Source organism: Microtus oregoni, unplaced genomic scaffold (genome assembly GCF_018167655.1).
Source record: "Microtus oregoni isolate MIOR12 unplaced genomic scaffold, Mior012 000026F_ref0000081, whole genome shotgun sequence".
In the NCBI taxonomy this organism is placed as follows: domain Eukaryota; kingdom Metazoa; phylum Chordata; class Mammalia; order Rodentia; family Cricetidae; genus Microtus; species Microtus oregoni.
The window spans coordinates 2,582,850-2,595,246 of record NW_024543085.1 but is presented as its reverse complement, the minus strand read 5'-3'; the positions used below and the strand labels follow the sequence as shown (position 1 = coordinate 2,595,246).

At 40.0% G+C, this 12,397-nt stretch overlaps 1 protein-coding gene across 5 annotated transcripts in view; it reads left to right on the top strand.

Moving 5' to 3' along the window:
* The window catches only part of Sgce (sarcoglycan epsilon), a 70,851-nt gene that overhangs the window by 32,278 nt on the left and 26,176 nt on the right, over positions 1 to 12,397 (top strand). For all 5 annotated transcript variants that reach the window (XM_041675525.1, XM_041675523.1, XM_041675522.1 and 2 more), the window contains 2 exons: positions 1,249 to 1,321; positions 5,991 to 6,189. In XM_041675525.1, the coding sequence (XP_041531459.1) occupies positions 1,249 to 1,321; positions 5,991 to 6,189 (272 nt within the window). The remainder of the gene's footprint in view (positions 1 to 1,248; positions 1,322 to 5,990; positions 6,190 to 12,397) is intronic.

The following is a 12,397-nucleotide window of genomic DNA, read 5'->3' as shown; positions in this document are numbered from 1 at the left end:
GCACAGCTCCTATTGATATGTAGAGATCTGCAGGGCTTGTTGCACAGCTCCTATTGATGATATGTAGAGATCTGCAGGGCTTGTTGCACAGCTCCTATTGATATGTAAAGATCTGCAGGGCTTGTTGCACAGCTCCTATTGATATGTAGAGATCTGCAGGGCTTGTTGCACAGCTCCTATTGATATGTAGAGATCTGCAGGGCTTGTTGCACAGCTCCTATTGATGATATGTAGAGATCTGCAGGGCTTGTTGCACAGCTCCTATTCATATGTAGAGATCTGCAGGGCTTGTTGCACAGCTCCTATTGATATGTAGAGATCTGCAGGGCTTGTTGCACAGCTCCTGTTGATATGTAGAGATCTGCAGGGCTTGTTGCACACAGGGGTCTCTTCTAGTAGCTGGAACCAGCTTCCTCCCAATCTTCTGCCTCCGCGTCACCAACAGCTGCAGCCATCGCCAGAAACCTAGTACCTGGACTCTTAAGAGTTTGACGCTCTTTTGGTTTTGCTGAGGTACTCCAGATGTGTCTGCACCATTTAATGCCTGTTACAAAGTTAATCATCCCTTAAGTTCTGCAGCCTTTGTTTTGTTTGTCTCTGGTAGCCCCTTCTGAGCCGACTTGGATAGAAGCTCACTGAGCCCGCAAATGTTTACTAACATGTGGCTGTATGAAACACCGATTTGTGGCTTTTGAGCATGTGCTCTAAGTTTATAGACGGTCACCCTCACTGCTTTACTCATCATGAGGTATATCTACATCATGAGAGGGTTATTTATGGCATCTCTTGACCGATTGCTGTGCAGTTCGACACTAAACGCAACATTGGTGTGCTTGGTTAAAATGTACTTTTCATGATGATTCTTAAATTCATTTACAATCACAACCATATATTTTAAGTTTTTCTGTGTGTGTGTGTGGTGTTTAATCTTACTGTCACCAGCAAGTCACTAATGGTTCCTAGTGACCCATCTATGTGCCCCCTCCTGTGCCTAATGGCTTTCTAGGAAAAGAATTTTTTTGTATTTAACTTTTTGTTTTAGCATGTTAAGTAGACCTGACTAATTGATTATTTTCCTACAATACTGCTAAAAGTCCTATGATTTTTATTACCCAGGAAAGAAAGTTTTCTAGATAAATCAACAAATAATAAAAATAGGAAAAGCAATGATTTGTTTCATTTTGCCTTTACTGAGTTGTATTTTCTAAAACATTTCACTTTCTAAACATAATTTTCCTTTTCTAACAGATAACTGCCTATAATAGACGTACCTTTGAGACTGCAAGGCATAATTTGATAATTAATATAATGTCAGCAGAAGGTAAGTATGGAAAATATGTCGATGATCATTTCTTATTTTTAAGAAGGATTTCATTGCATTTATAAACATAAAATATAATCGTGGGTTGCAAAGCATCGCATACCTACTATAACTGATGAAATAGTAAAATGCAGGAAGAAAGGCAAGCCATTTCTAACTTTTTATAAAAGTGATGTGCTATGCTGACGAACTGAGGATGGCTCTTCCCAGATGCTGGTGTCTTCAAGCCTTGCTACATCAGTGCTGAAGGGGGCTAAGATGCTTCCGGGCTTGCTCTAACACCTATGAGTTGAGTCCAAAGACACAGAGTAGTTGTTCACTAATTCTATATTGAACTTCAATGTAATTGTAAGTAATAGTTCAGCTGCATGTGAAGATGAACGGATTTGGGGAGTGGGGTACACTGTTTGCTAATTAGCTAATTTTGCTCATTGTGTAAATAAAAGTCCACCAACAATTTAGAAGAACATGCTCAAACTGTAAGTGATTTCCTGAGGATTTTGAAGGTTGGGGACACAGAAAGCATAAAATTATGCTTATATTTGACCCCATTTTGACAAAGAATAGGAAATGTATTTAACACTTAGAATGTTCTAACAAGGCTACCAACTTGAGAGTGGGGGCAGGGGAATGGTTCCTGGGAAGATAGGTTTAGGGCCTGAAGGGAGGAAAGGGAAAAATATTACCATCCCATATTCAGACTTGAGGGATGATGATGATTATTTTTTTCAAAATAATGTTTCTCTGTGTAACCTGAGCTGTCCTGGAACCTGCTCTGTATACCAGGCTGGCCTCAACCTCGTAGAGATTCACCCGTTGAGGCTTAAATATTAAAAAAGAATGAGAAGACATTTTAGGTAGCATTAGAAAATTATGGGATACTCTACTACTGTTAGTGAAGGCACCGAGAGGAAGGGAGCTGTGACAGATCTTTTCTTCTGAAAAAGAGCAAAATAAGAATACATTCCTGATGGGGAATTACTGCTCCTGTTTATTAGCAGAAAGCAGACAAACAAAAACATTTGCCAGAAACAAGTATTTTGAAATTTATGATAACTCAGCTAAGCTGAGCTACAAGTTGCTCTTAGACTATATCAAAGAATTAAATACAAAAATTGGTAATGTGTACCTGGAAAGACTGCTTGAAGACTTGAACCTTAGGTGTTTTAATAGTGCCTACTGCAGACAACTGCCAGGTTAAAACGTAAAGTGCTTTTCATATAAAAAACCAATCACGGTGAAGCATTCCCTCCCCTCACTTCTGCCTTTTGCATGGTCTCTAGGCACCCATAGATCAGGGAGACTGGTTCTTGACTTAATTAGGATTGGATAGTTGTATCTAGTTAAACTATTCATGTAGAATTGGGAACTCTTGAGTGGGCAGAGTCATTGTCTTTTCCTTTTTTTTCCAATCTGTGAATTCATGGCTTGAGTCACATAGATACCCTGTGGTGACTTTGGGCTCTTGGACCCTGTAATTATAGGCTGAAGAGACCAGGTCTTTGTCAGATATGGCAGACAGGAAGAGAGCCTGGTCTGCAGTTGGAAGTTTGTCTTTCTCTAGACTGGTCTCTGCTGTAGAAAGTTAACATTCAGAAGCTACTGTAGGTGTTAATGTCACACAGGGATCCATATTCACCTGGTTCCTGGTATGAGAGAGAATACTACCCAACAGAAGTGTCAAGAGTAAGCCTTCGGGGCTCTTCATCTGCATGAGGTAGGTAGAAGTTCATGAGGTAGGGAGGAGAAGATTTTAGAAGTCTCTATTTGGAACTTAGGCAGATCTGCTCCACTTCTTCTCTACATAGGGTTCAGGGACCCCCCAAACGGTTTGAAAACCACTAAACTAAAAAGGTCACACATTTGTCCTTGCCAATCTAGACAAGATTCATATGCACTTGAGAATGACGGTCTTTGAACATGGCCTTCACTCATGCTATTTGTCCCAGATAAGCTTTAGAGGAAGGAATAACAAAGTTGTAAATCAGGGGACTCGTGCTCAGCCCAGCGCTCTGGCCAGCTGTCCTGTACTCTGAGTGACCTCATGGGAAATTAGTCATGTAGACTCACAGCACGGTGCTCAAGAAGACTGCATAAAAAGTGAATCCCTAGATTGGGGTTAGCACCTCAGAGGCCTGTTGCCACCAGTCTGTTGGCCTACTGTTCTCTTGGCCTCTCTGATTTCCAAATATAGCAATCACGGGGATTTCCCCAGAGTTAGAAAGCTCTGCTGACTCATGCTAGAGAGACCTGGCACTTGTTCTTGGCCCAAGCTGCACGGGCCAGAGCCCTGGAGGGAGCCGGTAGCAACCTCAAGGCTAGTAGCAGATCTCAGAAAGGGAACCACTAAGTGGAGCTGAATGGTTCAGGAAGAGCCAAAGAGTGGTTCTCCAGAAGTAGTACTGATGATAAGACAGGTGGGGTGGGGTGGAGAGGGGGTGGAGTAGGGGCTTTCTGTATTTTTATGGAAAGTTGAATGTGAAAATATTTAGGGAAAAGAGTAATTTTATACATCTGGCATATCCAAAACTATATTTGCTATTATTTATAAATATTACATCATTTACCACTGAGAAAGCCTTCATCATGATTCACTTGTGTGACTATTTTAGGCTTGAGAGAAAGTGTCATATGATTAAGCTAATGTAGTATGTAAAGAGGAAATGCATTTGTATCAACTGAAATCTTATCTACAAGGAGAGAATGAAGAATTTATGCTCTAGACGACTACATATGGACCATGCACTGAATAAATCTAGCATAATCACAGACCAGATTAGTGCCTGCAGGAGAGGAGGCAAGGGTTTCCCTTGAGAAGGGCCTTGCAGAGCTATGGCTTTGGAAATGTTTGCTGCATGGCTCTGGACAAACCTCTACAGCCAATGCTGGCTCCCTCACCAAATTTCTGGTGTCTAGTGTCCATTAGTATCAAAGAGTCTTCCAAGAAATGAGGTCATTAAGATGTTGGGTGATTATTATGTATTTTATCTTCTGTTTATTAAATAAGAGTAGATTAATTTACAAACTCATGATTTTGTTTAAATAGAGAATGTACGTAGAATTCGTATTGAAGATATTAAGTCTGTTTAGAACTCAGAAGTATTCATATAACTAGCCTTTTCATGTTAAAATAGGACTAAAGTCTTAATATTTTATAAGTTTTTACCATATGTTTGAAGTCTGCTAGGCACATTATAGACATAATCTCTAATTTAGAGAAAAATTGAATGAGATAAATTCAAATGATTGTGTCTTTCTGAACATCTCTAAAGCAAATCTTTCGCTGACAGTATGGGGGGTGGCGTGAGGGCAGAGCCTGCTGACACTCCCGCTGTTACAATCCACAGGGGTCTCCTCATTTTCCCTGCTTTGTAATCGTTTTCAAATTAACTCTTATTATTGTACAAAGAGTATTGTGTAGAAGAAGAAAACATTTTTACTTTTAAAAGGACAATCATAATATAGGGAAAATGTCAGTAATTCAAGACGAACACTTGAGAAACATATATATTTAGTAAGTCTTTCTTATATTAATAGACTGAATTTTTTATTAGGTTTGTTGAAAGTTATTTACATTTTTTGTTTTTCAAGACAGGATATATTTGTGTAGTCCTGTCTGTCCTGGAACTAGCTTTGTAGTTTCAGGCTGGCCTTGAACTCAGAAAGATCCTCCTGCCTCTTCCTCCTGAATGTTGGGGATTAAAGGAGTGAGCCACACCACCTGTTTTATATTTTTTTAAAGGAGAATTTAGTGAATGTATTGAAAGAAAAAAAAAGCTCACTAAAACTCTAACTGTGAAACTGTACAAGAGCTTTCTGATTTTCTGAAATATTTAGTACACAATAATCCAAATAGAATTGAGGTAAATTTTAGAATTCTCACGAGCTATGTAATCAATATCATAGAAAAAGCAATGATTTTTTTAGCATGTTCCAAAAAATATGAGAAATATTATAAATTAAAGACAAGGGTTTAGTCATCTTCTTGCTTTCTCTGGTTAAATTCTGAAATTATAAATTATTTCCATGAAGCATGGATTTTATTATATTGCAGATACAGTTTCAGTTCCTAATGTATATTACGTTCTTAGCTACAACATCAGTTATAGAGAAGTCTTTGAAGTCACAGCAATCCCTCAGTACCCACCAGGAATTGGTTCCTAGATCCCTTTGGATATTCAAATTGGAAAACTCTCAAATCCCCTATATAAGTTGGGCAAGTCATATGTAAAAACATACAAAAGCTATTTTTATACATGATCTGCACAATTCTCCCATATGTGAATTATCTCTAGATTATGCATTATACCTGTGCAATGTAGGTTCTATATAAATAGTTGGCACATTGTTTAAGGATTCATGGATGAGAAAGTTTATAAATTTATACTGTTGAGTACAGACATAATTTTGTTGTTGTTGTGTAGACAGGGTCTCATTATGTAGCCCTGGTTGTCCTAAAACTCACTCTGTAGACCAGGTTGGCCTCCACGTCACAGAGATCTGCCCGCCTCTGACTTATCCAAGCGTCTGGAGCCATTCAGATGGAGAATTGACGGTTTTGCATTGCTCTCTGCTGTCAGGTCGATACCAGAACTCAGCAAGACTCAAATTGTTCCTTTTAAGAGATTGCTTCATTAAACATATGTGTATCCCTTTTCATCAACACTAGAATTCCCGTTGCCATATCAAGCAGAATTCTTCATCAAAAATATGAATGTGGAAGAAATGTTGGCCAGTGAGGTTCTTGGAGACTTTCTTGGGGCTGTAAAAAATGTGTGGCAACCGGAGCGTCTCAACGCTATAAACATCACGTCGGCCCTAGACAGGGGTGGAAGGGTGCCGCTTCCTATTAATGACATGAAGGAGGGGTAAGACAACTTTTATCTCGTTGCCTTAAATGTAGATTTTTAAGTATGGTGACTTTATCAAACTTATTGTAGATGGAAGATAGCCTATTGCATTTTCTTTTTCATAAGAAATAGATATTAGGAAGATATGAAGACATAAGCAATTTTCTATATTGACTAAGAGATAGTGTCAATGGTTGCTTCAATCACAGTACCCAGGCCCTGTGAATCTAATTGTAGATCAGGATCGACATCATAAATTATAGCACTGAGCCTTTTGTACCTTTAGAGACAAGCTGATTCTTTAGGGCCATGAATTTCAAAGGAAATTGACTCCCAGTTATCAGCTGAAGGACTCCCCGCCTGCTGGAGCTTTATTCTAGGAAACTCTTTCTTTGCCTGCCACATTCTTTCCACCATGTGTTGGTGGCTGATGGCTGAAGTGGATTTGAAACCCATCCCTGTGACACTAGAGCCAAAAGTTTGGCCTTGTCACTCATATGCTGGGTGACATTGCAGAAATGCGGAACCCCTCTGTGCCTCAACCTCCTTTTCTGTTCCGGTGGGGATGACATTCTCTCTCAAGCTTCTTAAGGTGATTAAATGAGACAGTGCGTTTGAGGTGGATATGCCAACTCTCAAGCAGTGCAGAGTGTGACCTGTGTAAGTAAAAACAGTCCTGTTGGGTGAATTGAAAGCATCAGTGTCAATATCATAGCAGACTTCCATCTTTAATTTCTTATCTGTAGGTTGATGGAGAATTGCTTCTTAACTCAATCCTGTGAAAGTGTCCTTCGTGGAGTTAATCACAGTTAGTGCAACATAACCCCCTTCTAATTCTCCCGTCTCCCATAATCCTGGGAACACTTCTATGCAGGCGATGTCTAGAATTAAGTAGGATAACTGGATTCAGAAGAATCATATTTCAGGGCGGCTTCAGGGAGAACTTGCTTGGAAATAACAGCAAAGATCATAAATGAATTCTGGGAGGGCAGGCAAGAGAGGGCTGGGGCAGCAGTGGTCTGTGAAGTTCAACTTAAAATTTCAGAATTAACTTTTATCTTGAATGCTATAGCAATGGATTGTGAAGTCAGTCAAGCACACATAGAAGTGCTTTGAGGAAAATGGCGGGCTTATCTCTTGTCCGAGTGCTGGTTGGCTTTCTATATGACACGTAACTCTAGAGCTTCACTTTTCACTGTGGAGTTCCAGTGTGGCTCTCTTTCCCAGGGAGTAAATTAAAAAGCATAAATGTGGAACAAGGTGAGCAGGAGAGTCCCCTGAAAACACTCTCCCAACTTGCCCCCTTTTCAGCAGTTCCCTTAAGATGTTCCAAGACGATTGTCAAAACAACAGCCAGAGTTTGGAAACAACAGCGTGAGCTCCAGGCACCAATAGTTCCACTTCATCTGGGCTCACACCATCTCTAGCCAAACACCATCCCAAAGCGTTCCAACTGTGCCTAGCCTGAGCTTGACTCGAGTATTATTTAAAATGTAGAAAAGAGATAGGTTGCTGGCCTCTGGTACCCTCTAGAGATGTTGAAGTTTTAAGCTGGGCCTGAGCATATGACTCTAAATTAAGAACAGAATTTCGGCTCTCCAAGTCCTCGCTGAGCATCGAGCCATTAGCTAACTGACCCACAGCACCTGCTTGAGGGCACTATCCCCTGCCAGCTATTTAAGAGCGCTTGCCCTGTGGCATTAATTTAGACCCTTGTCTCAGATCCCTGCCCAACTTGAAATGCTTTCCATGACTGTAGTTTAACGTTAAGCTTTACCCTTTGCGAAGTATGCACAGGAGAAGTCTTCAAAATAGTGCTTCTATAAATTGCCCCTGATGCCAGCTCTGCCCCTCTAAGGTCTCCACGTGAGCCCCAGTGAGAGAAGATCCTGATTGGGTGACAGTTGCCGGAGAAAAACATGTCCCTAGGAATGATTTCGCTTATTTTCTTTCATTGTTATATAAACTTATGATGACAAAAGTTTCTTTACCCACATTGCCTTATGAAGACAAACAAATTCCGCACTTTTCTCAGCTCTATGTCGTTCTTTCTCTTTAATAGTATATAATGTATATATGTAATTCACTTAATGTATTTTAAATGATATATCTGTGCATATGTAATTCACTTAATACATTTTAAAATGATATATAGTGTGTATAGTAATTCATTTAATATATTTTTTTGCCTTTGCATTTAAAAATATCATGAGTTGTAAATATAGTTAAAATAAAATATTAAAAATATAAACAAGGAAGGACAGATATAACCAAGGAATTTCAGATATTGCTTTTTTATAATCTTATTTAAAAATAATGCATATGCTTTGGTAATAGCAATTAAAAAACTAATAAATGTATTCTCTTAATACTTAACATAAATCGTGCTCCAAGATTTAAAGGAAAAATAAAGATCTTGATGAAATTATTATTTTAATCATGGCAGCCCCGCAGTCCTCTAACATATTTTTTTCTGTGCTTACTATGCGTAGTGACACAGCTCACAGGTGACTTGGAGTATCTTAGTGGTAGACCCTTTTATGCCCTTCTACAGCCCATGGTGCCTTAAACACCAGCCAGCAGGGCCCATTGGAGCATCCCAGCTCCTCCTTCATGATGAGCATTTCCGCAACTCCACAGACACTGCTGACAGCTTTCAAATTTCTTCTAAATCAAACAGAAAACAATTATAAAGATTTACTTCAAAGTGAGGAAGCCTCTGCAAAGGAAGGCTGAGCCCTCTGAAAAGATTAATTTTCACTTGCCAAACTTGTAATCCCAAGGCAAGTGTGCATGAACTTGGTGTTACCTTTGCTCCTGACATAGAGCCAGAGGCTAAGGACTCATAGATGCATTTAGCCCTGGATCACACTAGTGGAAAGAAGAGTAGGGTCATATTTCATGCTAGGCACAGTGGAGCTGCCAACCGTGGGTGAGTGATGTGGTGTAAATGGTGACTCTGAAGGGAATGATGGGGTGTGAGGATTAGAGAATATACTCACTTCTCATAAGAGATTGTCAAACCTATTTCCTCTGGTGACCAAAGCGAGCAGATCTAGCCTCAATCAGTGGCAGAGAAACTGGCTTCATTTATTTTGTGAGCCATTTCATAAAATACTCTGTCTAACTGGCTGGGTTTTGTCTATATGATGAGAAGTGAGGAAGAGAATGTAAGTCAGTGGCTGTTAGATACTGTTGTGATGGAAAGTCATGTTGCTGGACCAGGGTGCTTAGCTCAGAAGCTATCTCATCTTTTCCTTCTCAGAGAAAGAGAGAGAAAGGGGGAAGGAGGGAGGGAGGGAGGGAGGGAAGAAGGGACGAAGGGAGGGAGGGAGGAAGAGAGAGACGGGGAGAGACAGGAAGAGAGAGACAGGAGAGAGAGAGAGAAGAGAGAGAGGAGACAGGGAGGGAGAAGAGAGGGGGGAGAGGAGAGAGAGAGAAGATAGAGAGACAGGAAGAGAGAGAGAAGAGAGAGACAGGAAGAGAGAGGAGAGAGAGACAGGAAGAGAGGGACAGGGAGAGAGAAGAGAGAGAGAGAGAAAGAGAGAGAAGAGAGAGAGGGAGGGAGAGAGAGAGAGAGAGAGCGAGAGGGAGGGAGAGAGAGAGAGCCAAACATGATCATTCCTCAGGAGCTGTTCACCTTGTTCCTTTGAGACAGGGTCACACTGGAATGAAGCATACTGATTAGACTTTGCTAGGTGCACAGTGAGCCCAGGATTTCACAAGTCTGTGCTTCCCCAACATTGGGATGGTTATGAAGCTGCTAAACCATGGAAGCCATTATAGTCTATGGAAGCTGGGTGGGTATCATCCTGAAGCAAAGGAATCTTTTCAGAAAATGGTTAATAAGAAAGCTTCTATGTTAGGCTCGTCACATACAGTTTGGAAAAAAATAAAACAGAATGAAGGAGTATAGATGGATGTGCAGGTTTTAGATGGCTCAGGGGCGTGGAGCTTGGGCCATCTGAAATCCACACAGTGTCTCTACTCCTCCCTGTCTCCCTTTACTATACACCAATTTTCACAGAATTTACAGCAGTCCTGTCTTCTGGTCTCTAGGAACTAACCACACTCCTCCTTTTATTATTAAGAAGGTAATATATTTTTACTGTTGTTTTCTTTTTCTATTTTTAATTGTTATGAGAAAGTTTACTGTGAATGCAGAGCTCTGAATTAAAATGCAATTCTTAATTTTAATAATTTTAATTTCTGGCCTTTACTTAGTCATTTTGTTATATATCTTATAAATAGCTTTATAGATCTTTAATTTTACACCTTATTTTTTGTATCTCTTGTAGACACAAGGTCAGGAGTCAAATGTATTCCACGAGTAGGACAGTTATGAAAAACATACATTCATGGTGATCGTTGTCTTGCTGTTGCTGTGAAAGGCAGTGTTGAATACAGCTGTGTTCCTGCTTGCTGGCTCCTCACATGATATGTTTATCAGCAAGCGCATTCTACCTCAAGGGAAACTGAGGTGTTCAAATTGTAATAAAACTATTGATAAGGCATTTTATCCAGAGTGCAGAAGCTCCTGGCATTTTGAAGCACAATATTTTATATTCTGCTAGAGTAGTGCTTCTCAGCCTGTGGGTCACAACACCTAGTAGGGTCACATAGCAGATGTCCTGCACATCAAAGGTTTACATTATGATTCGTAACACTAGTAAAATTACAGCTATGAAGTAGCAGTAAAATAAGTTCATGTTTGCGGGTCACCACAATATGAGGGACGGTTAAAGAGTTGCAGCATTAGGACGCAAGTTGAGAACACTGCCCTAGGGGTTTGTCCTTGACAGTCTGTGCCCATCTCAACTGTTCAGACACATTGGAAAATTTGAAAACATATGGTTGGATTCAAGATAACAATTAGCCTCGTTTTATTTGATAAGGTTTTACACACACACACACACACACACACACACACACACGTCATCCCTAAAAGGAAACCATGAAAAACATGTTTTTTTTTTCATGTACAACATTCGGTTGGTATTATTAAATATGTTCTCATACAAAAGTATATGTTAGAAAGAGCCAGTGTGCCCAAAGTTGCTTATTCTACAAAAGAAGCAAGAAATCCACCTTTGGCCCATGAGACAAGTCCACTGTGTATTGTTACTCTTCACTGTGGCCTCTGCACTCTTGACTCTAACTGATAAGTGCTATTCTCTGGTGCATCTGCTCATCTGCTCACTCAGTAGGTGGGCTTCCAGAGGACAGCGGCAAAGACTGGCGTTAGGAATCACAGGTCTGTCGCTTTGCCCTTCTCTCGGGTGGTGGTGACGCAAACTAAGGTGGTATCAGTGAGATGGGACCAAGTGACACTTGTGTTCGCGAGTTATTTCAGGGCAACTGTCAGCAACTGATGATGGATTGAGCTGTGAGGGAAGGAGAAGACTCAAAGACGATGACTTGAGCATCTGGGGTTGCCAGTTACTAGAGAAGGAGATGGAAGGAGGAACAGGTGGGGTGGGGTGGGGTGGGGTGACTATGAGCTCAGTTCGGAACAGATCAAGTTGGAGGGTTTATAGTTCGTCCTAGTAGAGATAAAAGTAGCTGGCACAGTGGCCACGGCCATAGACATGTTTCCACTTCCAGCCTTACTTTTAAGGCAGCAACAGCAAGGAAGGAAAATGCACAGAGAGCGGCTTTACTCTCTTACTTATAACATCAAAAAATTAGAAACAACTGCATGTCCAACTCTGAAATAATTGCCAAATAAATCATGTGCACTTAAAAAATTATATTGCCATAAAACCATAATTACAAAGACTACAATATGGAAAATGCTTATGACGCATTAAGTGCAGAAGCAGGATGCAAAATTAAATTTTAGAGATGATTGCAATTAGGTTAAAATATATGCATTTGAAAAATAGTCTGCAAGGTACATTGGAAAATGAAAATAGTTATCTTGGTAATATAAATGAGTACTGTTTTTATATTCCAAGTTTTCTGTAATGTTTTATATTGCTTTTAAAATTTAAGAGAAAACACATTTCAAAGTACCCAAACTTCTTATGCTTATTTGTATTAACTTCAGCTGAATTAATCTAAAACCTTACTAATTATCAATGCAAATCACTGCCATGTTTGAGTAAGAGGGCCCTTAACAGATATGAGAAACACATCCATTGTCTCTGTTTATGAAAATACTTTGCAGTGATCAGGAAAAATTGTGTGGTATTGGGCAGGCAGTTAGTAAAGGGATGGAGACAGT